At 43.1% G+C, this 26,557-nt stretch overlaps 2 protein-coding genes across 3 annotated transcripts; one reads left to right on the top strand and one right to left on the bottom strand.

Annotated features, from left to right (window-relative positions):
* Window positions 1-1,017: 1,017 nt before the first annotated feature.
* Window positions 1,018-6,469, bottom strand: rab5if (RAB5 interacting factor). Its single transcript, XM_083974877.1, has 4 exons — window positions 6,180-6,469; window positions 5,106-5,209; window positions 4,851-4,980; window positions 1,018-2,517 (listed from the first exon to the last, which is right to left on the bottom strand). The coding sequence occupies exons 1-4, from the start codon at window positions 6,285-6,287 to the stop codon at window positions 2,476-2,478; spliced, it is 384 nt and encodes a 127-aa protein (XP_083831003.1). The 5' UTR covers window positions 6,288-6,469; the 3' UTR covers window positions 1,018-2,475.
* A 3,432-nt stretch (window positions 6,470-9,901) lies between these two features.
* Window positions 9,902-24,765, top strand: zhx3b (zinc fingers and homeoboxes 3b). 2 transcript variants are annotated; one of them, XM_083975401.1, is made up of 8 exons: window positions 9,902-10,166; window positions 16,763-17,672; window positions 17,778-17,882; window positions 18,141-19,724; window positions 20,374-21,126; window positions 23,034-23,316; window positions 23,763-23,864; window positions 24,442-24,765. In XM_083975401.1, exons 2-8 carry the CDS (start codon window positions 16,929-16,931, stop codon window positions 24,450-24,452), a joined length of 3,582 nt encoding a protein of 1,193 aa, XP_083831527.1. In that variant the 5' UTR covers window positions 9,902-10,166; window positions 16,763-16,928; the 3' UTR covers window positions 24,453-24,765. The 2 variants fall into 2 exon arrangements, with proteins under 2 accessions (XP_083831527.1, XP_083831528.1); XM_083975402.1 differs by lacking the exon at window positions 23,763-23,864.
* Window positions 24,766-26,557: the final 1,792 nt, after the last annotated feature.

The raw sequence follows: 26,557 nt of genomic DNA, 5'->3' as shown, positions 1-26,557 counted from the left end.
TAGCCTGAATTAAGAGAAAAATATCCTGTTCTTGCCATGGTAGGTAGAGTTTAAAGAGCTTGGTTAGGACTGGGTCTAAAACGCAAGTGGAGAACCGCATCCTGTTAATCACTTCACAGATGGCCCCTTAATATGTCATGTTAAAAGATGACATCATAGCTGAGCACAAGGCCTGGATAACTATTATATTAGCGGTAGCAGAGTATTTCATACACGTCTATTGGTTGGTTGGTTCCCTCATTTGTCATTTTAATTAATTCAATTTAAGATTAAGTGGAAAATACTTTAATAATGAATATTGAGTCTGACATCTAATGAAAACATCATAATATTTTTGCAAGCATACACATTTGCAACAAGCATACACATTCAGTTAGTATATTTGATAACTGGGGGAAAAAAAGGCAAATCCAGGTTGAGGCCATGGTAAATGGAGGCTCGGACGTCCCTGGCCCCCTTCTTCAGTCTAGGAAATCCTAGAAAGTCACTTTTGTCCGAGCAAGCACTGGGTATAAGTTCGAGCTGCAACAATTAGTTGATTGACAAGTTGATCATTATAAAAATAATTGCTAATTATTTAGGTGGTTAATTAAAAGTTATTCAGCCTCAATAAATTCATCTATTTTATAACACTGTAAACTTAACATTTTTTGTATTTTGGACTGTTTGACAGACTAAGACATCGCTCTGCACTCTGAGAACCTGAACTGAACATTTTACAATTTTTATGGCACTTACATAATTAATCAGTCAATGAATTTGAAAAAATTGTCAGCAGATTTATCAGTACCTAAAACCATATGTCGCAGCTGTAACACTCAGTGAAGAGCTGCAGTGCAGAACACTAGCAAAAGGGAAATATGTATCTTCGTGATAGTCCACTGTGAAGGCAGATGCAAATCTTTTAACAATGCCCAAATGACATGAGTGACAAAACTAACATACTTGAAATCCTATTACATTTCAATCACAAAAAAAAACATCTCTTTGAAAATGGAGGCCAAATAAAGCCCATGTTTAATGATTCCGAAAAGATTTGATCAGAAAATACAATCCTTTCAAACCAGCTGCATATCTAATATAACAGTATCAGTACAATAACTTTGAAAGAACTGTTTTTAAAAGTTCTCCACTATAAAATACTGAGAAATATGTTACATCGAACAAGATATAACATAAGTACAAATAAATCTGTGTAATACAAGGTGGATTTGACAAAAGGGACATTGTACAGAATTTACAGACAAGTTTAAATTAATTCCAAAACGACAGGTAAGACTTTGATCCAGAAGCTACATGTGAGAAAAGTTAATTTAAATTATTTCTACCCTCCTAACTAATGCCATTAATAAATGACATCTAGATGTACGAACGGTAAATCATGGCAGTGCACAGGCCAGGTTTTCGCTTAAATCTTTGAACATTTGCTTCTCAACACAACATGCACGTTTCCCCCCCTCTTTGCATTTAAGGAAGTAATTTGGATGAGTAGAAATCTGAGATGGGATTAGTGCCCGATTGAAGTTACAGCGCACTGATACTACTAGCAGAAACAGGCATTGGGATTGGATATCAGCTGATATGCGTACCTTACAACCAGCATTTGTTTTGATGTTGTTAAAATTAACTCAAGTGAGATTTCAGCATTAAATTGGCCAGCAGACCCTTTAGAAGAAGTTACAATTGACAGATTTCATTCAAAAATGTTTTGTTTATATCAAGTGAGGAAAAAAAAAAACATGAAGCTCTGTATCACCTACATTAACTTTTAATGAAAAATGACGACTCCTCCCTTGAAGCCACACACATACTGTAGCTGGTAACGTTAACAGTAACCTATAAGGTGCTTTACTGTCATTACATTTCAATTATCGTCACCCTTTTAGGCCCAGATTAATTACTCTTAAAGGCAAGCATGTAATTTGGAGTGAAATTTAGATGTGAACCCACAGAATTCATGTTAGTGTAGCACATCTTATACGGTACATTTTGTCCCTAAATTAAAAAGGTAACACTTAACACTCATTGACTGATTGAATCACAGACGAGACTGTGTTTTCATCTGAAGTGTTCATGTCACTCTTCTAAAGCAGAGAAAGCATCCTCTTCTGTTGTGTCAAGGTACTGTTCCAGCATAAATAGAAATGCCACCAATCTCAGCTGAACTGCTATCTGTATCTTTACTGTTTAGTCTGAAGTGATGAGAATGAAATGGGAAAGGAAACATAACAAGTTGCAGTGGAGAGTACCTTAAAAAGGAACTCTCAAATTAAGAGCGATGTACAGTATTCAAACATGTTCATCAAGGCGGTCTTGCAGTATCTTGTTATTGAAACTAGGATTCCCATGATGCACTGCACACTGAGAAGTCATACTGTATGTAGGAGTGATGACACCCCTCAAGTCATGGAGTTCCTGTGTCTTGACAATTTACTTCAACAGAAATATTTGTATTTAGTGTCCAATGGGTTCCTCTCAGTCAAAATGTAGAGCTGTGTAAAAGATTATCCACACCACCTGGTAAGGACACAAGAAGAGACACATTAGAGATTAATGACCAAATCACAGGCTTCAAAAAAACCTCAATCTACCATGTTATGGTGTGACGAGGAAGGTTCATGTATTTGCAATAAGCATCATAAATGCACAGACACATATTGTTAGGGCTGATGCATGACATGCAAAACATTTCATATTGCATTTATAGGCGGGGGGAGGCATTGCAATGTGCGATTGCAATTTTAGTGTGAATCATCATTTTTGCTTTGAAATTTCACTTGGTATAAAATTGAGGAAGTGATTTTTGTTGGGTCTTGTACCAAGCAAACATGCCCCCCCTTTACCTTTTGAGAATATACTTTGTTGACCACAGTGTCTCCATAGCAACACAACACTTATGGTGCTAACATTGCACAACAATGTTGTGACATATTTTATCTTTCGCAAGAAATTGCAGCTCCTGCACTTGCCCATACTGCAGTTTCAATTAGATTGCAATTAATTGTGCAGCCCTATAGTACATATGGTAAAAAATAAAAGTTGCAGAATGAATAATGAAAACATTACATAATCTGTTCTTAAATTAAAGTATTATAATAATAAATATAGTAAATATAATATATTAACTTGTGTGTGAACAGACAGTGTGCTGTCTATAGGCTAAGTGTTTCAGTTCTTTTGTTTGTTTGTTAGTAACCTGTTGTCTGTTTTTTTTTTTCTATATCATTGGACCTGGAGTCTGTAAATAAAGATATATACTCGGTATATATATATAAATAAAGATATATATATCTATGCTCAGCCAGCTAGCCTCAGACAGGGGGGGGGGGGTTAAATCTTAACTGGTATTGAAGTTGAGTTGCATGACACACATGGGGAGAAACTTCACAGATGTTCTCCTCTAATCTCAAACATGCAAACACAGCAAGATTTAAATTAGTGGTCTCACACTACGAGATAATTTAAAGATTAATGTGGCCGAGGCAGCATAGTAGCACTGTGGTTAGCACTCTCGCTCTGTTTATCTCCACGTGTGGACCCCGGGACCACCTTTCATGATCTGATGGGGAAGCAGATGTAAACAAAATGTAGACTGTGGTGCAAGAACTTGTTGTAATGTTAGTAATGTTTAGTAGTGAGAAAAAAAAGCAGAAGGCCAAGATTAAATGGTTGGTTGGGGAGATGCCATAAACACACAATCCCCTTTCTTCATTAAGAAGTGGAGGTGAGATTTTAACATCTGTATTATACAGTGTTATAGCTAATGCTAACCTCAAGAGTTAGACTGTTTGCTGTAGCTTGGGAACACTGACAGCTGCTGTCTAACATAATCACACTCATGATGATTTTAACTTCCAAAAAGTTAGCTCAGGAGGTTTTATACCACACCAACCAAGACCAATGACCAGCTTTGTCCTACTGTTGGAAAGGGATCAAATGGGGTTAAACCAGCCTTAAACTCCTGTGGTCTGTTTTAAGACGTTAATGGAGAGATTCATAATTTTTCAAATGTCTTTTAAAACAAACTTTGCATTTCTCCACACACACTTTGATCTTTCCTCCTGTCCATAATGGCCAAACAGAAATCCCTTCCTAACACAAATCTAATGAAAGTAATTGGTGCCAAAATTCATAGTCTTTGTTCTTTGAGGCCTAAACTGTCTGAGTTAGACGAGTGTAGTGTCTTTTAAAGTTGGTCTCTTTTTTCTTTGTTTCTTTTCAGACAGACTTGAATGTTTAGGGGTTAAAGGTGCAAATTCAAACAAATCATTGCACTTTTACACACTAAACTAAAACTTTCAACTTGGATCATAGGCTATTTTTACACCATACAATTTGGTAAACTGAATAGCTATAATTTAAAATGATCTATTTGAAATCAGTGCACTGCCCTTTCTGCCACAACATTGAGTCTGCAACTAATAGAGCAATGATTTGTAACTATTTTGAAGATAATGTCATGTGTTTCAAAAATACAACACTCAGGTGCAACTAGATAACATACTGGACACGATGAGTCAGGTTTAAGTATGTCTAAGCACACTGACATCATCAAAATCCTGCTCAAATAAAAGAAATTTGTATTGACTAGGTCTTGTGTTTAATCTAGTGTTTAGGGCGACATGAGATGCTACAGCAGTATGAGAATCATGAAGCACAAATGCAACAGTGGAATCAAGTAGCTACGAAATTGATAAAGATGATATTCACCATAAATCTCTATAAAGAGTAGAAAAGAGATGTGCGGGGGAAGTGGGTTATATTAGCCATTCTACATTAACTAACTAACTACATTAACTAACTAAATAACTAACTGCAAAGTGTCTTTTCATAAATATTAGCATACCCACCAGAAACAGGGCAAAAGATGTCATGAAGCCTTCTTTGGTGAGTTCCCACGTGCCACCATACTCTTCCTCATCGATCTGCTGAAAGCTGCTGAAGTATACATAAAGGACGCCAGCGTTGATGATGCAGAATCTGTCAAGACAATTAAAAAAAAAAAAACATGAATCCATTAGATTTCCAGTTTTCTTCAGGACAATCAGATATGTAGAGGCTCAGTGAAAGATGTGAGGTTTGAACAGGATGCTCTGAATACTTACATGGCTATTCCCAGAAATCCTTTCAACGGTGCAACACCCCATATCACACCAAGGATTACTGCAATAATTTGTCGGAGCCAGTATATCACATCTAAAAACTCGTCCTATAAAAGAAAAACAGAATACTTTACTCATGGAAAACAACCGGAGGCACACGTGTGTTGATAGAAATGCATGTCCACTAGTTCTGATGCAGTCCCCCAAAGGCCTTCAACAAAAATATTGATATGCTCACAACAGGAACATTTAATCTAATGTTTAGACGAGACAATGAGAATGTGTCACTGGTTTGTGTAAAACTTTCAAAAGATGTTCCCTGCTGCACTGACCTATGTGATTTGGTTTCATTTAATTTGGACTAATGTAGGCTGTGCTCAACTTTAACATTAAAACATTATTCACAAGGAAACAGACTTTTACACATATTTAGAAAGCATCCAAGACTGACCAGGTCCTTGAAATTAATGATTAGCCTAACTAATCAACTGAAAAAATAATTTATGGAGCAAAATACATTTTTCTTGTGCGAGTGATTTCTGCTTATCTCAGTGTAATATATCTTTAAGCTCTGGGCTGTGGTATTATAAATGTGATCCAGGTCTCTGGTTAACTAATGGCCGTTTTGCAGACTTGACATTTAATTAATACATTTAATACTAGAGAGAGGTGGATTGTTTTATTAGTACTCGTTTAGTCGCAGCTCAGACGATTTGTGTGTAAAGCACTGTTGTAAGAAGACACCATGGGACATTTAAAAAGCATTTCAACGACATGATACCTTCCACTCAGTGAGTTGGGGTCATGACTACCAACAACTATATAAAACTCGTCGACTTCCGCTATTTGTCGTGGACAAAGCCCAAACCACAGAGGCTATTAATGGCATTTCTTTCGACTTGGCACTTTGGCAGGTAACACAGCCAAAGCACATTAATCCTTTAGCATGGTGGCTCGCTCCTCGTAGCCGTCCTCATGAGCACCTGGTGATAAATTAACTGGGTTGGCCACTTTAAAGCTCTGAAAAAAGGAAATATAAGGAAACAGTGTCTGAGCTCTAAAGGGCAAGTGACTGACCTTCTCTTCCCAAACAGCGGTACTGTTGAAGGCTTTGCTCCATGTGGACTGTTTTACACCCCCATTCAGCAGATGACTTTCTTCTTTCCGCTTTGAACTGCTCGTCATTATTTGCTGTTTTTCTTCGGCCACAGACGTCGAAAAGTTAAAAATCCAAATCTGACGACACCTCTGCGTGGGTTTAAGTCTCTGGTGCGGACCGGAAGGTGAAAGTGGAGTGAAATATTTGCAGGTATTAGAGGAATGTACGCGCCGCTGATCTGACAGATTTCTGTCGCTAACAGTGTGTAAGGCCGTCTGCGCGTGCGCAATACTGTTTGACCCCGGCCGCCGACAGCCAATCAGAGAGTGCGACGTTTCTGGACCAACCGCTTAATGAAGGAAACTGTAAAATACACAGCGACCCCTAGTGGTGGATATCTGGGATTAACCCGGGATTAACTGGATTAACCTTCCTAGGAAGCCCCCCTGCTGACCCACACAATACATGTCAACTCCATTATTTCCTCCGAACAACTAGCACTCTAAAACTGACACGATTAAGCTGATTAATTGATTAATCAGTTAACAGCAAATCATAATCATGATTATGATATAAAAGGTCATCTGATTACAACTTTTCAAATGTGGATATTTGTCAGTTTCCTTGTGTCCAAATTCAAAACTGGTTGTTGCTTAGATGAAAAAAGACATTTGAATGGGTTTCTTTGGCCATTTGGGATTATAACACACTATATCAGCTATTAACTAAAGAGAATAGGTCTGATAAGGAAATTAATTGTTGCATCTTAACTGTAGACTAACCTACGTCTACGATGGATTAATTCCACCTTGTCTGAGGTTTACTCTGTGTTTATTACTTGAAACAGCAAGATAATGAATTTTCAATTAACTGTGGCAGCACTTCTACAAATCTCAGATGGATGTCAGGAAGCAACAGGTGTGCAGTATAGAATGCAACTATGAGTTATTCAAAGGATACTGACATCATCGACCACATGTGATAGTATAGGCCTATTCATTAAGAAATTAGAGAAATCTAGGATAACAGGAAGAGGAACAAATGTAGATGAATAGATATAGTGAGTCTTTAGTTCTCACTCATCCTCTCACTGCCATTATGTGTTTCAAAGGACATTTCAATTAGGATTAAATGTGTCAGTGCATTAATAGATTTAGCCTATCTTATCACAAACTTTCTTCCTTTTGAAGCTGTTGCCATTAAATAAACACATACAACATAACACTGCCACAAACTAACACTGTATCAAGAAAAGTTGTAGGCTACACAGCCTGGAGGTCTTGACTTCTCCATGGTGTTGATAAATCTGAGGGATCAAAACATGATTAAAGAGACAAGAACAAAAATAGTTTAGATTCCTTTTTCTGACTTTTCTATACTTTCTTATGAAATATTGAAAAGTTTTACCTCCTCAAAGTTATTACCTTATAAAAAAGGTTGGGTGCCACTGTCTAAGAGGCTGTAAATATACTGTGATATTCAGTTTGACTAAATTTGTATCATCTACAATGAGTAGGTTTGTCAGACTTTTAGGTTGTTTTTATTGACTTTCTTAATGAAAATACAAGCTTTTATACTTGCAACGTAAATTACAAATCATTAAACACATCAAATGATGAAATGCCAATATGTGACCAAATTAATGTTATTGACCCTTAATGGATGAATACTGACAAAAGGGTTTTCTCATTATGGACTGTCTTGAAAATCTTCGTGTCATTCTCTCAGCTGTCCAGCAGAGGGCTTCATTTATAATGATGAACTTCACCACACTGTACAGTTTATCCATACCCAGCTCCCACCAGCCTTGATGGTCACTTAAAAAACACAATTATTAAACTGAATTGATATAATCTGTATATGGAATGGTTGGGTTTATTGTAATCTCACATAATCTGAGTCCTAAAACCAAATTGACAAATGACTGGTGTAAAACAAAAGGTCTTAACTGTCTTATTGTTTAAGTTGGCATTGGATACCAGATATGATAAACTGCATTTACATCAGTTTAGTTCAATATGTGTGTCAAATCTAAGATTTCTTTCAGTCATGAAATGGAATAAAATGACAATGCCTCAATTAAGAATGTGAATATGTATTGACTTGCACATCATCACAGGTCTTAAGATACTAGACCATATGCTAAATTTCAGTTTAGGGGTGCATATGTATCTATTTTGGTATGTGGTCTCATATGCTGAACAATGAGTTCAAGATCTTTTCCTCAATATCCCTAAACATGAGTTCCAGGGAAAGCATCTTAGTTCCTCCTTTGGGTTTTAAAATTGACCCCACTGAGCACTGACTCATGCAGGAGGATGTGTCACTGTGGTTAATTTGATACAGTGATATAATCACAGTTTAATATAAAATCAATATACAGTCTTATATTATGAGTTTGCCATTTACATTTACAGGTCCTCTGATGTATGTAGGAAGCTCTATCTACTAGAATACTCCCATGAGATGATGATTACAGTGACATATGGCCTTTCTGCTGCACCTGGGAAACCTTTCCAGGTACATTATCTTTTCATCTGAAACCCATGTTTTATTCAGATTTATGTAAAATTTGATATTTTTCTTTGGAAATGCAAAATCCTCAGTTTCACCATGGTTCATTTTGACAGCTGGGCATGGGTGAACCTATCTGAGTGTTAGCAGAATCTTGTTTTTCTGTCACACCTTCACCTGTTTCCAGGTGCACAAAGAGGGAAAGTAATCCGAAGATGTCAAAACTCCAGCAGCACTTGAAGTACTTTCTTGTGAGACCTGCATTTACTCTTTGGTGCTTTGTCTGGTACCACATTAAAGTCCTGCATTAATAAACCTAATATTTAGTTTTTGGCAAGACTAATTTAGAAACATATTTATTCAGCTGTGAATATTTCTGGGCCTTTATCGTGTGATGCTACTGATTTGTAATGTAGCTATTATACTAATAAACTGGCAGCTAAGTGTTTGCATGAGTGCCTTACTAATCCTTTCATGATAAACAAATGACATTTGTCTATAAAATTGTAATCCTGCATTTAGCCTACATAAACAGAAGTAATAAATAAACTTTACATAATAAATGTCTAATCTTCCTGTTAACAAGGACCCAAACCCCCAAACAGACCCAGGTTCACTGTGTGTCAACTCACTGTAGGTGTGTGAAAGCCACATTTCTGGGCTGATGGAGGTACCTACTTACAATATCAATTTAGGGGTATTTACTTCTTTGGCTGTAAGATTGCATGTGGTGCAACTGTTAGATGGATGGTGTGAAGGTTCATGACCAGCAGCTGGTGGTCATGTGACACTAAAGATGTGAACGTCTAAGCATATCTCCATTGTTTTGTATATTAGTATAGCTATAAGTGCTTCCTCTTGTGGTTGTTATATGGATCTGGGAGCTCCATGCAGGGTATCTCTTAACATAATAATGTGCACTATCCCTTTAAGAGAGGTCACCTGGGAAGGGGACAGGTGTGAGGAGCTGAAAACATCACTTTCAACCGGGACTTTGAACGGTTGTATCCATTTGGAAAACTTGACCGCGACCCCCTGTGTCCCCTCCCTGTTGTGATGGGTCAAAGTCAGGACGGGATGTCTGATTCACTTCTGCTCTGTGCGCGGCGGAGCTCGAGCTCTCACGCCAACTCCACCGTCAGTGACGTCTGCGTCACGTGTCCGTCTCTTCCCTCAGTAGGTCCGTCGTATTTTCCTCCCCTCCACCGCCTGCTTTAACACTGAGAGCCACTCGAAATAAACAAGCGCAAAAACAAGGGGGTCGTTTGTAAGGGACCGGTCTGGCTCCGGTGTCACGTTTATCACCAGCCGATGGACAGAGGGGGCTTACACCTATAAGTTACCATCAGTGAAGCCCAAACCTCACGTCAGTTTCTGGCTCCACTGAGCCGATATCATTGTAAACTTTTTAAATCCTGCGCTGCATACACTGAGCTCCGACACAAAGCGAGGTGAGTGTGGTTTTATGATACACATTAACACAAGTGGTTCACCTTTCCCAAACTTGTGTGCGCTATTGTGAAGCCTTGCCTTACCTTTGCGGGCTGCGCTTTGGCTCAGCAGTGCTGGCCAGCTGCACGTCGCCTGCTTTAAAATGGCGACAGCCAACGGGGGGAGAGAGAGTAGTTTTTTTGGGCTGGGGGCTTGCCTTTTCCTCCGCTCTGAATTGGTTACTGTTTCTAACATATAATGTAGTCAAGCCCATTAAGTTGGGACTCACTCCGCCTAACTTGAGCGGAAGATGAACACGCATCATTTTCGGAAATATTTGACGCCGCCGCGCTGAGGGACTGACGTTATACAGTCCGACCACTTTATGTTAGTGCCGTTTCCACAAAATACCGCTATTTGTTCACATAATTTACAGAACGGCGTTTTGTGCAAGTTGTCATTTATGTCTGTGCATTTGAGAGGGCAGGCATGCAAGATGTTTGATGTTAGCAACCGGCAACATTTCCCCTCCTGAATGTAGCCTTTGAATGAAGAAGTTAAAAATCACTTTCACCTCCAATCGGTTAAATCTTAATATGATTTTTCGTAGTTGCATGATGAAGATTGTAAAGTAATCTGCTGTGGTTCACCCACAAGCGTGTGCATGGGTATGTTAAAAGGCCTATACACATAAATATTTTGTCATAATCTGATAAAATGTTTAACGTTTGTGTTCACATACACGTTTGCAATCAGGACAGGCACATTATTCATAAACTTTAATCATAAATCATGTTTTATTCCTCCTTGGCTGAGTTTGCAAACTGTTGCCTGGGTTATTTATCATGTCAGTGTTGACATGAGTGTGTGTGACTCCAGGGATTAGAGCAAAGCTTTCCCAGACAGCTAATTTGTGTTTGATGCCCACGTGAGTCCCAGGCATACACATGTAGCTTAATCCATCTATTTATTTATCACCCACAGCACACCTTTTATACCCTGAGAATAAAACAGTTTGCATAACCTTGTGAATCACAAGTGGAGCATAACAACATGCAATTTGGCTCTATCAGATTTTTATCTTGCATGTGGGAATAGTTGGACAAAAGTTTTGTTGTTGTTGTTATTATAACTATAATCATCATTATTATCATTTCATTGTTTCTGTGCCTCCTCTTGTTGTGTTTCATTGTGTTGCTGTGGTGATATCTTGAGCTCAGTGGCTGTACTTCTTATTGAATAGTCTCACCCCCCCTCACCCTCACCACCACCACCACCACCACCATCTCTTTCTCCTTCTCTCCTTCTCCAGTCCTCCTCTCTCTCTCAGGTTTGCAGCTGACACAGGTTGAGCTGCTTTGTAGGATGAAAAGGATTCACAGACTGAAATCTTGGAAACCTCGGCCTGGCATTTCTTTTCTTTTCTTTTTTTGGTGCCACTTCACATGTTTTTTGTTTGGCTTTTTACTAGTTTTCTCATTAAGTGTCACATGATTGGCTGATGTTGTACTGAAAGTGAGGGCTTCTCTCTGTGCTTCCCATAATGACTTTTCATCTGTTTTCTGTGTTGACCCGTGTAATGACGATTTACTTGCAGATCTCTACCAAGTGTGACCACAAATAAAGAGTGGGTTGAACCTATTCACAGTCTTTAGGGGTGGTGGTGGGGGTGGAGTGCAGCGTGATCCTTCCGCACGTCCAGAGCGAGCAGGTTTGGGTCAGCAGCAGCAGCAGCAGCAGCAGCAGCAGCAGCAGCAGTAGTAGCCTCTTGCTCTGCTTGGCTGGTTAACAGCTTGTGATGTCAGCCATTTTAGGTTGGACAGCACAGAGCATGGTATTCCGCCATTTCTCTCTCCCTCCCCTCTCAGCAACCCAGTTATAACGCGTGCACTGGCAGTGGCCACAGCAATGCAGCCGCTTGCATCCCACGCAGCCATCCACTCCCTGACCTGAGAGCAGCCCAGATGGGACGCAGGAGCAGATGGAGTGACACTGTAGGAATGCTGCCTTGCCTTGATTTTGTTAGGATTGTATGAAGAATTAAAATGAGAGTGAGGAGAAGTTCAGACGCACAAAACACGTAAGCCGTAAGAGGGTCGAGCCGTGGTTGAGGTGTGAGTGAGCGATCCAAGAGTTGATTGACGGGTGGTGGTTTAGCCAGAGCCATATCTAAAGTGGGAGTGAATTAAGCAAGTGGCACGGCGTTTGTGTTTTGCACGACTCGTAGATGGCAACGGGTTTGTCTCCAGGTGCAGACTTGATGATTATCTTGAACACACTGGGGGACAGAGGTGGTTCCTCAGTTCTCGCGCTCTCTCTCTCTCTCTCTTGGAAGAAGAGAGAGAGAGAGAGAGAGATAGCATCTGCCAGGATTTCAGGCGTGTTTATGTGTCCACGCCTGCGTTGCCTCCAGTGAATGCAAGAACCCTGCATGCCTCAGGCCGCTACTAGGCCAAACACAAGAGCCGCCGCAGTAGAGAGCAGTGGCCCGAGCAGATGTCTGGACGGGGACTTGGGGCACTGTGTTAACAGGAAGAGATGCCGCCAGCTCTGGCCAATGGTGAGCCCTTAACGACGGTGACCGCACCTAGCTGGGAGACATCAACACCGCGTGAGGGAGGCACTGAAATAGGAGCAGGGCAGGGACTCTCCAAATACCACTCACAGGGGTGTATGGAACAAACAAGCTCCTCTAGAGCCAGGGACTGGATGGCATAGGAGTGTAGTGTGTGTGTGTGTGTGTGTGAGTGTTGTGTGCGCGTAGGTCTGAGTAACCATGTGTGTGCACGTTTACCCACACGCATGTGCTTTAGAGAAATGAGCTGGTGGGAGAGTGAGGAAGGGGAGGTGGGGGGTGATGTGTGTGTCTGTGTGTGTGTGTGTGTGTGTGTGTGTGTGTGTGTGGTGGGGGGGTAGGAGGTGGTTGCCATGGGGACAGTAACACACCAGTGGCGCTGCCGACCTGTCTCCCTGGGCCAAACTTGCTCGGAGAGGGAGGAGAAAAAGGAACGGTGGGAGGGAGGGAGAGAGGGGAAGCAGAGGGTGAAGAGACGATTGGAAGAGGGAGGGGGGAGTGAGGGTGAAGAGACGGAGGGGGGACGAGAGGAGGAACAAGGAATGGAGGAAGGAAAGGAAGGAGAGGGCTTCCTATGTCGTACACCTATCCTCCAGCCGCACTAACAGAAACAGATATCAGCGTTACACCTGTACTCTCGGCGAGGAGATGAGAAGTTAAGTTTGCATGCGGCTACGCTATCTGAGCCAGCTGTAGGATTTCTAGTGTGTGTGAGCGCTATTATTGGCCCGTACTCAGAGGATACAACCCGGGCCTAGACAAGAGTCAGGCCAGGGGATGAAAGGAGGTCATGCTGAGCCGAGCCATTGACGAGGCGTAGTAATATATAGGTTATGAACCGGGAGGACGAAAACATTGTCTTTGTGTGTCACTGGGAGATCTCTGACTCTCAAACACAGGAAAAAATGGCAGCCTCGCTACCTCAGTAAACAAGCCTCGCATACAGGCATGCAGGCAGCCACCCCCACACGCACACACACACACACAGACACACACACACACCACATAGACGCACACATGCGCCCCCACCCACCCTACCTCCCCTTCTCACTACTCTGTATCTCACAGGAAACCCACACATGCAAATGCTGACACATATAACAGACACGTACCCACCATCACCACATGGTCAGTCAACGTATGTGCGACATTCAAATGAAAGTTACTGGCCGATGCGCCTCACACACACACCAGTGAGTCACCAGAAGCCGGGCATTGCTGCGACGTGAGTCTGCCCATATCGACTCACTCACCAGTAATGTCTCCGTTTGCATTGTGCATTGTTTCAGTCCTCCTCACCTGTGTGTGTGTGTGTGTGTGTGTGTGTGTGTGTGTGTGTGTGTGTGTGTGTGTGTGTGTGTGTGTGTGTGTGTGTGTGTGTGTGTGTGTGTGTGTGTGTGTGTGTGTGTGTGTGTGTGTGTGTGTGTGGCCTGTGTGTGGCCTGCGGGTCTCTGCTGGATACTCCTCAGCTGAGACTAAACTCTGCAGCCGTGTTCACACTCAGTTGTGGTTTTTGATTTCTCTCGTACTGTCAATGTGTGAACTGCAAAGTTTGTAGCCATTGTAGCACAGCTCATCAGTTTTAACGGCTGCCGATATGTGTGAATGGGGGGGGGGGGTTATATTTTGACACCTCATATGCGCTGCCTTTTTTTTTATTTTTTAACTTTCAATAATTATATTGCACAGGGCACTGAAGTGAGCGCGCTCGTGCGTGTGTGTGTGCACGACAGACACTGGAGCTGAACTCCAGGTTATGTCCACTGGCTGAAGAGCTCGGGCTGGAACATTCCAGGCTTTGCAGTGCAGCGAGGAGGGAGGAAGGAGAGAGAGAGAAAGAGAGAGGGAAGGGAAGGAGTGAGTGTATAATTGTAGTTTGGAGCGAGAAGGGGGCGTTGAGGAGCGGGGGTTGGCAGGGCGGGGTGGGATGGTGGGGGGTATCAAGGAAGAAAATTCCTCACTGAAACACCTCAGTGCTTCCTCCACGACTGTTAACACCCCTCCTTCATTCGCCTCCTCACCCCAAACCGGCTGCCCATCCCCCACCATCCTCTCCCGTTCGCTCTCCCTCTCCCTCTCCCTCTCCTCTCCTCACCTCTCCTCTCCTCGCTTGCCCACCCACACCCAACAGAACCACGTGATGGATGGCTGAGACTGCCCACCCATAAGCCTTTGTGTTGATCATGTGACCAGCCTGCCTTGGCAGAGCAGTGCCCCCCGATGCAGAACTGAATGGCAGGGGGAGTAGGAGGGGTGCACCACAGCCCCAGCCAAGGGCAGTTACTCTCTCCGGGGGGTGCACAGGGGAACAAGGGGCATCACGTTCCCTCCACAGTAGCAAACTTAATTTGCCTGTTAACCCCTCACACTCTGGTCCACAGAGAGGGTCAATGATGAAATACAGGCAAAGATGACCAAAATCCAATTAGGTTTTTTCATCACAGTGTCTCACTGTTTGATTGTGTATGGTGCTGATTGGATCACTGAAAGTTAGTGAGACATGCAGCCTGAAGATAAACTGAAGGTTAAGTCACTTTTCTAGACTCAAACCGGAGCTGAGGGTGTGCGCCTCTGAAAAGTGAACTCTATATACCTTTTGCTTAGTTTAGTGTGTGAAAGGGCATCTGTCACACACCCAGTCCTGTGAGGGTTAACAGGGCTCTTAGCTAATGCACCATGACCTTTCTGTGGCAAAGCAAGGCTGTTGCTGTGCGAGCGTGCATGCTTGCGGGCGTAAGAGAAAGTAATCGTTTGCCGTTGAACAATTGGAGAGGGGCAGATCTGTTGTATGGTGACACTGACTCAAAGTACTGTGGTCACTTGTGAAAGATGGTGGAGCTGCAGCAGCACAGGGTGCAAAGAGGTGTTACTGAATCTGAAACTAGTTATCAGACAAATTTATATTTGCATTGAACCGCTCCTTTTATGCATTGGACAGGCAAGATGATTTCAGATTGGGGCAGTTTAGTAGAAAATCTGCATTTGGTTTGGATTCGTCAATAAAACGTCTTTGCGCAGGGAGGTGCTGGACTTTCAGAGGTTTTACGGGTTTTCCTGTTGAACTTCTTGCAAGCCTTTGAACTTTTTTTGAGCTCTTGCTGCTGCGTGCATGAGGTGTCATGTCGGTACAGAGTGATTGGAAGAGCAGTCGCCCTAGAGCCGTCCTCCCAATGCCGCATCGCAACGTCTCTTGTCAGAAAGAGGGAGCGAAGGAGGGAGGGGACAACTCCTCCACAGGAAGCGTCGCCATTTTGTCAGGAGACAGGGGATCAGAAGGTGAATTAAAAAAAATTTCAAGATCCATATTTGTGTGCAGGTTTGTGTGGCTCTGTCTGCACCGTTGTTGGGTGAGAACAACGCCATCTTTCCAAGTAATTTCAGTTGTAGCGCTCAATTGGACGATTGTCAAGTAGACCCTATCCAACAAAACAAACAAACACATTTATAAGTGTTCATTTATGTGATAATTATTTTGAAGGGGTCTGGTGAAGCTACAGAGACAGTGGATTAAAAAAAAATACAGAATGTGCTCTCTCTGTGGGGGTGTGTCTGAACGAGGGGAAGTGAGACAGAGTTGTGTGGGGGAGGGGATTGAAGGGGGTAAGACAGGAGCTCTCCCAAAAAGCCTTTAGTGAAGAAGCAGACTGAGCTTGTTGACTGGCCTCATAAAGGAGATAGCCAGGAGAGTTGAGGAGAGGACTTGATTTTTTTTTTAATTAAAGATTTACAAGCAGCTCTGGATTTTTAAGAGCTTCAGCTGAATCTTTTCACAAGGCCGTATTATTACTTATGCTGTTGATATTTCACTTGAAAACATCCAGCCGTGCATGCTTTTCATTCAGCTGAGAGGAAACCGGCTTGTCCTCAGTGTAAGATATCCCATCTAATTTCTTCTCCCCGCAGTCTGTTCTCTCTCTCTGCTATCACTTGCACTTGAATTAAACACTTTATGCAAATGTATTCGACAAATTACAGGTGTACCATATTGCATGCTGACTGATGACTTGAATTAAAACACACTCTTTTTTCCCTCTCTTCCAGGTTTTACCTCAAAGTTGCAGTGAGAGCTGCAAGTGGACCTATGGACGAGTACCGCCGTCCTCCTTCCCCCACGCCTGGTCGATAGTCATCCACAAACAACTTATATTCTTACTCACACCCCCATTTACAGCCATTTGACCAACCCTCCCCACCCTGTGATCACACCATGGCCAGCAAGAGGAAATCCACCATACCTTGTATGATACCGAGCAAGATCATACGTTCTCCAGAGGAGGCTGAACGGGATTCTCCCGCTCTTCTCCGTCAGTCCAGGATTTCCGGAGGGGGCAGACACAGCCCCTTAGATCCTGGAGAGTCTTCCAATCCAGATGCAGCGGACGCCGCTAAAGATGGTGCTGGCACTTACACCTGTAAGCCTTGTAACTTTGAAACCCACGACCTTAACTTGTTCTTGGATCACGTGTACACGGGGCACCCAGACTTCCGTGCTGACCCCAGCTTCTTTTGTGTGAGCTGTGGGGTCTCGGCGCCCAAGTTTGAAGGGCTGGCCCTGCACAATGCCAGAGTTCACCCCAGCACTTTGAACACCACATTGCAGCTGAGGAAGAAGGACAGGAGGGTTGTGGTGGAGCAGAATCTGGTAACTGGGACAGAGTCGGGGAAGGATAGTGAGATTTCCATCACCAAAACGCCAATTATGAGGATGCTGAAGAGCAAATCGGAGCCTAAACGGATAGTAGTGTCTCACCCGGTCTCAGATGAGTCTTCCTCAGACCCTCACTCCATCTCTTCCTCCAGAGAGGCCGAGAGAAAAGACACTGCTGCAGTTACAGTCACCCATGTTCCCACAATAGTCCACAATGGAACCACCAAGGTCACGCTGCCTTCAGCAATCCAGATAGTGAACGGCTCTGGAGCATTACCGATGCTCAAGACCCCCATCACACAGGTAGAGGGTTGTTTTTCTGCTTTTTATTTTGACTGTTCTGTAATGGTTTGTTTTGATTTGACTTGGATTATCTTGTTTAAATCATTTTAAATGTCTATTCTACAGGTGGTCTCAGTGGTTCAAAACAGAAACCTTCATCAGACTACACCAATCACAGTCTCCTCAAATCTTTCCTCCACTTCCTTGTCTTCTTCCAAAAACCTCCCCAAGGTAATTGTTTTTATTTGAATTTTGTGCAACACTGTTAAAGAGAGAATCAAATAACTTTTTTTTTAGTATATTTTTGGGGGCTTTTTTGCCTTTAATGTACAGGAGAGTTGAGAGGGAGACGGGAAATGGGAGGCAGAGAGGGGGGGAATGAAACGCAGGATAGGGCACATGGGGCAGGTGGTCTACCAACTGAGCTAAACACCGCCCCAAGAATCAAATAACATTTGAAACTCTCACTTTCATGTTTTTCTCTCCCAGGTGATGATTCCTTTGAGCAGCATCCCAACCTACAGTGCCTCCATGGACTCCTCCTCATTCTTGAAGACCTCCTTCAGCAAATTCCCATACCCCACGAAGGCTGAGCTCTGCTACCTGACCGTGGTCACAAAGTTCCCTGAAGAGCAGATTAAGATCTGGTTCACAGCCCAGAGACTTAAACAAGGCATCAGCTGGTCTCCTGAGGAGATCGAGGAGGCCAGGAGGAAGATGTTCAACACCATCATCCAGACGGCACCATCCAGCTCGCACAACCAGACCCATAGTCACCACGGCACGGCCCAGCACACCATCACAGTCCTGCCTGCGTCACTGGGAGCCACTGGGATTCCTCATATCCTGCAGGGATCTCTGGTGAGCCAAGGAGGGGTAATTGTCACGCAGCCCGTAATGGCCAACGGTATCCAGGTTAGCAGCACCCCTGTGGCCCTGGCTGTCACGCCTAAGCCACAGGCAGCAGCTCGGCCCATGATGCAGGCCCGGCCCGCTGCAGCCCTGGTGGCAGACAAAGGTGTCAGCATGGTGGTGGGGACTGTGGGTAGCAGCAGCACAGGGAGCAACATCATCAGCAACAGTAATAGTAGTAGGAGTGGGGCCGGGGCCACAGGAAGCATTATTAGTAGCAGTCAAGCTAGTGTCATCAACCTTAGTCTTGGAAGCAGTAATCATAGTAATGGTAGGGCGAGCAGTGTCAATGGTAAACACAAAAGTGCTAATACAGACTGCAATGACAAGAGCAATAGTGATGTTACCAGCCATGCAAATGCTAAGAACACTGATATCAGCAAAGCCAACAACACCAGCATCAAACAGAGTGACAGCAAAGTAACCACAGAAGGCAAAAGCACCACAGACAGTAAACCTATCAAAAGTAACGGCAAAACGGGCAGCGAAGGACAGAGGAGCAAAGATACCAACGGTAGCAGCAACAAAAGCAACATAAGCACAGACGACGTCGACCCCACCACCAGTGACTCCCCGCCCATCAGAATGGAGGATGCGTCTTCCCCCGCGTCCAAATCGTCCTCCCCCTCTCCTTCAAGCAGCACAGCTGGCTCCAGGACGCCCGTCAACGCATTCCTCGACCCCAACTTCTACAAGGGCAAGAAGTCTCAAGAGCAGCTCACGGCTTTGAAGGACAGTTTTCTGGCCAGTCAGTTTCCCGACCCGGAGGAGGTGGACCGCCTCATCGGTATCACCGGGCTCACAGTACGAGAGGTGCGCAAGTGGTTCAGTGACAAGCGCTACCACTTTCGCAACCTCAAAGGTCCACGCAGCAGCTCAGGCGGCCAGACGAAATCCAGCCCTGCAGGTGGAACAGGAAGCAGTCCGAGCACGCCGGGGAGTGGCGCCGCTGACAACCCTGTCGACCTGTCGGAAAGCAGCAGCAGCAGCAGCAGCAACAACAGCAACTCTGGTTCGAAAACCCCCCAGCACAGCTCTGCACCTCTGAGTCCAACTCCATCACAGACTCCCACCTCACCCACCACACCCTCCCGCAGACTCCCCAGAGTCCCTTCTCCTGATTTCACAGCCATCCGCTACAAGGAGAGAGAGCCACACCAGGTGAGGCTCTGGCCTTGGCGATGAGGTCATCATCATGTGCTTAAAATGTTGAACAGGTTTTTCAGGTTGACAAAATGTTATGATGATCGATTGTGTAGGTTGGTTTTAATTTAGAAGGGAACTCCTCTGATTTTACACAGCACAAGTCTTGGGGAGTACTACCATATAAGTAAAAAAAAAAAAAAAAAACTTTAGTGTTTTTTTTTTTTTTTTTTAAAGCTCAGACAACTTCATGCTATTTAGCTGAAATCTACAACTTTGAAAATTGGGGGGAAAACCTTGGGGGGGTTAAGTTGGAAAGAAGTGAGTTGAGATGAAGCTGCATTAAACCCTGCTCATAACATACCTGAATCACTGACTGAACTGTTGGTGGATAAGTGTGAGTGAAAAAGATAGTATCTCTGGTTTAGGTGAATCATTTGTTGCTGTATAGTCGTTTTGTCTGACCGTCAGTCCAAAACCCAAAGAAAATTGAAATTCTAATAGAAACAAATCCTCACTGCTTAGAATATTTTGGGGTTTTTTTTTGTTTCACAGTTGACTTTGTGTTGCAGATTCATCAGCTCATCATCAGTTCATCAAGTCACCTCTTTAGTTCTACTCAGTTCTTTCAAGTTTCTGACCTTGTCAATACCTGTGTCATGTTTAGGTGAAGGCACTGGAGGCCAGTTTTGCCCAGGAGCCTGAGCCAAGTGGAGAAGAAGTGGACAGACTGCGATCTGAGACCAAGATGACCAGAAGGGAGATCCATGGCTGGTTTGCTGAGAGGAGGAAGAGAGTGGCAGCTGAGAAGAAGAAGGAGGAGGCTGAGCGGGCAGTCACAGAGGAGATGGAGGAGATGGAGGAGGAGGAGATGGAGGCTGAAGAGGAGGAAAGACAAAGAGAGGATGGTTCGGGAGAGCTGAAAGTGAACCCTATTAAAATAAATCTCAAGATGCTGAAGGTGACGGAGGCCAATGGCAAAGCGGAGGGGGAGGGGTCGGATAGCCCTGCTTTACCCCCTCAGACCAGCAGCACACACGCATCCTCTCCCGGCCCCACCCCGTCCTCCACCCCCAAACCAGCCCAGACCTCCACCCCGACACACAAACCATCCAACTCTCCCAAATCCACCGTCATCCGAGGTAAGAAGACAGCAGACCAGCTTCACCTGCTCAAACAAGTCTACGCCCGAACCCAGTGGCCCAGCGCCACTCAGTACGATGAGCTCATCTCAGGCACTGGACTGCTCAGACCTGAGGTGGTGCGCTGGTTCGGGGACTGTCGTTACGTGCAGAAGAACGGCCAGCTGAAGTGGCTGGAGTCGTATCAGACCATGGCTCTGGAGGAAGAGCTGGCCAAGGGGAACGCACAGGTCCTGCAGACCCACCTCAACGTCCACGGCCGCCTGCAAGAGTCACAGGTATTGGCACCAACTAGTGTTCACTAATTCTCTTAGAAGTTCAGTTCGGCTTCGAGCAACTGAAGCCTGAGAGGGAAGTGATTCATCTGTGCTGCCATGATAAAAGACATGACAGGATGGATCTCAGTCCTGATACTCAGTTCCATGTTTGTTGTGGCTAACTGCATTGTATGAGAGAACCTGCTCTTGTTCACACTTGCAGTCAACACCTTTTTTACTGTGTGAAATTTCATGCCCATATCTTAAAGCCACGCTTTGTTTTCTGAACGTGACCTCAAAGTTATTTTGAGGCCTTATATGCAAATGACTGGTGCCACACAAGTGATAAAAAGCCCCCAGTGAATTTCACTTCCCAAATTCATGTGTGCATCTATTAATATGATGTATATATGATTTTGACAAATTATGTTTTTTTCAGTTTGAAAGAAGTTGAGAAAGTTTGGTCTAGGTAATTTTTCACCAGTGTCTTTTTCAATGTGACAAAAGTTATGAAAAGTATTGCATGAAAAATGATCTAAAAACTACATCATTTTCAAAAGACAGTTTAATACACATATGCAGACACACTTTGTGCTAGTCTTAAGCATCATACACCATTATACATTGAGGATGCTGTGTTTAGAAATGTCTTAGACACATCTTGCACCTTCTTGGTTGTGTCAGATGTTAAGTTAAAAAGCATCAGCTACACAATCTGAATGTATTTTTACTCTCAGGACTTGGTGCCTGGGTTTTCACGGCATCTGGCAGATGTCAGGCCTCTCGACACAAGAGCTTGCTTATAAAGCTCCTTTGAGTGAAAATATCAATTCACGATTTTGATAGCTGTCGGAGCAGAAGTGCTCAGAACGTGTGTTTTATGTTCACACTGTGCTCGCTGGTTGATTTGTATGGATGAGAAACGTAAACGTTTTTGTTTATCTATTTTGGCATACCCACTGTCTTATTTTTCCCTGTGGGGTCAAATAAAAGACATGCACAACTAATGTGTGGTACAGATGAGTAAAACAGGAGCGACCGTGGTACAGAATATGAGGGTCGAAGGAGGTTAATAGATTTTCTCAGATTATTCTGTGGAGGTAAATTATTTGTTTTCTCACACAGACTTCAGGTTGTTTTTATGAGATTCATGAGAAAACTATTTTTGTAGGAAAGTGATAATATAAAAATATATGATAGTTAAGGTCACAGAATATTGTGTTTGACATTGTTTATCCATTAACATCCATCAGTTTTCTTGATTTTTGTCTGATGCATCAAAACATGTCTGCTTTCATTTAGGGTTTGACTCTCAGAACTTGAGTATTTCTTTCCTTTTTTTCGTTGCTGAGCATATTTGCACATGTAAAACATTTTTTACAATATTTACCCGGTATTGCCAATATTGACTTGGTAGAATATGAAAATATTCATCATCCTGCCCAGTGTGCACTCTGTGGCCACTTCTTTAGTTTGCATCTAATGCAAGACAATCCAACAGCCCTTAATTCTTCCTCTTACAGAGGTGATAATGTTTAGAGATGTAACCATTTACAAACACGAGGGGGGGGGAGATTATTAAAAATACATAACAGTGTAACACAGTCTTTTAAGACCCCACCACTGATTAGCACCTCAGTAATAAAACATATGAAGCCATTATAAGCTTTGTAAAAAAGAGAATATGTGGCAGAGCTCTTTTACTGGATTAAATTAGATTGTACAAATTTAATATACTAAAACGGCTAATTAACTTTAGATATCGTTGCTGTGCAGCTTACATCATTGAGTCAGTTTGCTTATTTTATTACTCCTCTGCTAATTCTGAAAATGTTTTCAACCTTTATCCTTTAATTTAATTTGTGATCTAAATGCAACAGGCCAAACCTCTGCTTTGAGCTAACATGGATGATTCTCTCTCCACACAGCTGCAGGAGCTGGCTGAAACTAGTGGTTTAACAACGGACCTGGTGCGATATTGGTTCTCTACCAAGGCCTCTTCGCAGCAGATGGAAAAAACTGCTGATTCTCACGCGACAGGACCAAAACCAGTAGCACCAGGTTTGGCAGCCGAGGCACAAACAACAGGATCCTCCCCTCTGGAGTCACAGCCAGACGAAGCAAAGGAGGAGAAAACGGAGCAGTCGGTGTGCGGTGTCGCAACAGACGCTGAGGAGGCCAAAACTGACGAGACTGTGAATCCTACGAAAGGTAGTCTTCACGTGTAGACTAGGTCTTCAGGAATATATATATGCAGTAATTCATTCCTTTAAGATTGACGAGGTAGGGTGTGAACCAGGTGAGGGCTGTTTTCTATCTGCTGGTCTATTGAATGGAAAAAAAAACAACAACCCCATGCTATCCAATCAGTTACTCGTTGCCAAAGCAAACAACATTTCTTGTAAGTTTACTTTCATTTCTCAGCCGTCAGCTACGTCAGACGCCTTTTAAAGACTCTTCAAATCCTCCACACCAACATGTTGCATCTTTTGTATTTAACAAAGGCAACAGAAAAGGCATTTGAACGTTAACAAGCAGACAGCTCTTTAGTTTGAAGGGTTTTATTGACAGTCCAGCAGCTTGTTTAGCCTTGGCCCCAAAATAGCCAAACACGCAATTATACATCCTTCAACTCTTAAACTTTTCTCATCAGCCAGGCAGGAATACACAAAGACGACATCTTTGGGACTACCTGGAGACACACTCCCCTACACACCACACACAGTCCAATCTGATATCAGGCCTCAGTTCACCCCATGGTAAGACTTCATTTAAGGCACCCCCCCCCCCAAAAAAAAAAAAAGTTATGGGATCATCAACTGTATGTAACTGCTGGATTTTAAATGGTGATCACTTACACTGCAGATTACTGAAATATGTAATCAGATTACAGTAACATGCGATAGAGAAGCGGAATATTTTCTTGCATTTTTTTCCTCAAGAATAATTCACATGATTTATCAATTATCAGTTTTTCTTTGGAGCAGCTTATCAATTATAGCCCCAAAATCAAATTATAGTAAATAATATTTTTAAGAAGGAGTTTTCATCAAATTCTTTTGAAGCTGGTTGTTAAATGGTGATAAATGCAGATGACTCACAGCTTTAATGTGTGTAATTGTGTCTCGGTTGACACAGAAGCGTTAAGGTGGAACATACAAAACCACAATGATCATGATTATGAGTAATGAGGCGCGCTGCGACAGGGATTTGTTTCAAACAGATACACGTCTGACACCAGTGCTCCGTGTAATCTTGAAGGAAATTTATCCACGTTTTCTGGAGGGTGTTGTCGGGTTAATGGATTTCTAATTTCTTTTTGTTTAATTACCACAGGAACTGACTGAAGAGGCCTTTTGTGCGAGGATGGAGTTCACGACGCAGGAGGTCTTTGTGTCGGGAGTCTGAGTAAAAGACGGCAGATGTGGTTGTAACAGGATCACTGGATGGAAATGGACCTTGAAACCATCCCCACCCATCCCTCTTTCCTCCTCGCTCACACCCCTAGAGGTAGACATGACCTCCCCCGTTATGTGAGATGGACGCTAAAGCCACCAAACCCCCCCCCTCCTCTTTCATCCACCCACCCACTCATTCACTCTCCCTGCCCTCCTCCTGTTTTGTCTACCCCTCTGCTGCACACACCCTCCCCAGTGTCCTCCTGTTTGCCATTTTCACTCGTGAAGGAAGTTCCAGTAGAGACTGAAGTGCAGAAGTAGAGGAGAAGGAGGGAGGGGGTGGCGCGTTTTTCCACTGTATTTTGGGAACAGGAGAAAAAAAGAGGGTGGATATGGAGGAAGAAAGTGAGGAGAGAAAAAAAAAAAAGGAAGAGGTGTGGTGGAGATTGAGACCTCAGCAGATGTTGATCAGGGGTGGGGGTTGGGTTAGGACGGTTATCGACCAAGTCGACCCTCAGACAAGGATCGGCCGTGCTGAGATACTGTTCTTTGTTTGTTTTGGGGTACGAGAACCTGCACAGCTCTTTGCTACAGGGTGCTTGCCTAGGCCTTAAAGTGAACCAAGTGAAGCTTCTTATTTTCCCATTGTATCATCTTCATCCCGCTTTATCCACCATCATGCACTCTCACACTTTGACTTCATGCTTGCAGCTTATTCTGAACACGCCCGCGAGGCTGTTCACAGCATCTTATGTGACGCACAGCACTGATGTTCATTTGATCATGTCTTGAAGTTATTTTTGGACATCTCTTACTGTACTGACTTTTCTTTTCTTACCTGTACATACTCTTCGGTTAAATATAAAACATGGTATGGGAAAACGCCTGGAATTGTTTCATCCAAAGAGGGCAAGCACCCTGGTGTGTCTAAAACAAAAAACAAACAAACAACACAATATATTAGAAAATGGAATCTGGTTTGTGTTGTAGCATCAAGTGCTTCTTCTTCTTTATGTCACTGACGTGTACGTACATTTGTTTTTATGGAACTTTCTTATAAAATAAATTTGACTGTAAAAGAACTGTGAACTTTTACCAGAGTTCCATACTTAGGCTTGATGTATAATTTTTACAGATGGTATTTGCAGAATAAACAGAATGTAATAAATCTGTGGCTCTGGATGTTATTGACCCATGAATTCTCTCGATCCTCCAAGTGGTGTTTTTTTTTCTTCTTTTTTTTTAAAAGGAAAACACTGGTTATAGTCTATAATTTACTTGCTAACAAATCCCACAAGAGCAGTACAAGCAACAATACATTGATCCAAATGGCAAAAACTAACCTATGAAGCCACCATCACAGTGTGTGATGTGCTCCCTTATTGCAATAAACATGGTCTGTAGTTTATTTTGAGTCAACCCCATATAACCTGTGACATTGTCCTGTTGTATGCATGCTTAATGTGAATCAACAGCTCAAAAATATAGCCTGCTCCTCGTTGATAAACATCTGCTTGAGAACTAAGATGCCCAACTGTTCAAAGGCGTAATATATCATGTTTATTACACATAGTGAAACTATACCGTGACTGTCCTCAGTAGGAACCAATAGGCTACGACCTAAGGACAGAGGGTCTTCTGTTGTGTACAACAGAGCTCAGCATCTGTGCAATTTGTGATGTGGAGCTTTATAAATAAAGTTTGACTTGACTTGGTTGCAGGCTGATTGCCACAGACAGGGTGGGGAAATTTTTAGAGACCATAAAATAATTTCCATGGGGAATTTTTTTGACAAGCAGAAAAGCTTGATCTTTTACTTGTAAACCTACTACATAATGTTTCATAGGTCTACAATCAATGGTGATGTAAATACAAGGCTCATATAGTTCCCAGTAAACAGGACCCCAATTGTACCATTTACAGATACATACTTACGGATCACTTGACTTGGAGCATCACATCAATTGCTGGTTAGCTCCTCCCTTTGCTCCTCACGCAGCCTCAGCTCTTCGTGGCATGGATTCAATAATGCGTTGGAAACATCCCCTGAGATT

Source organism: Trachurus trachurus (genome assembly GCF_905171665.1).
Source record: "Trachurus trachurus genome assembly, chromosome: 7".
In the NCBI taxonomy this organism is placed as follows: Eukaryota; Metazoa; Chordata; class Actinopteri; order Carangiformes; family Carangidae; genus Trachurus; species Trachurus trachurus.
Note: the sequence above shows the minus strand (reverse complement) of the source record. Positions and strands in the feature narration are given on the sequence as shown.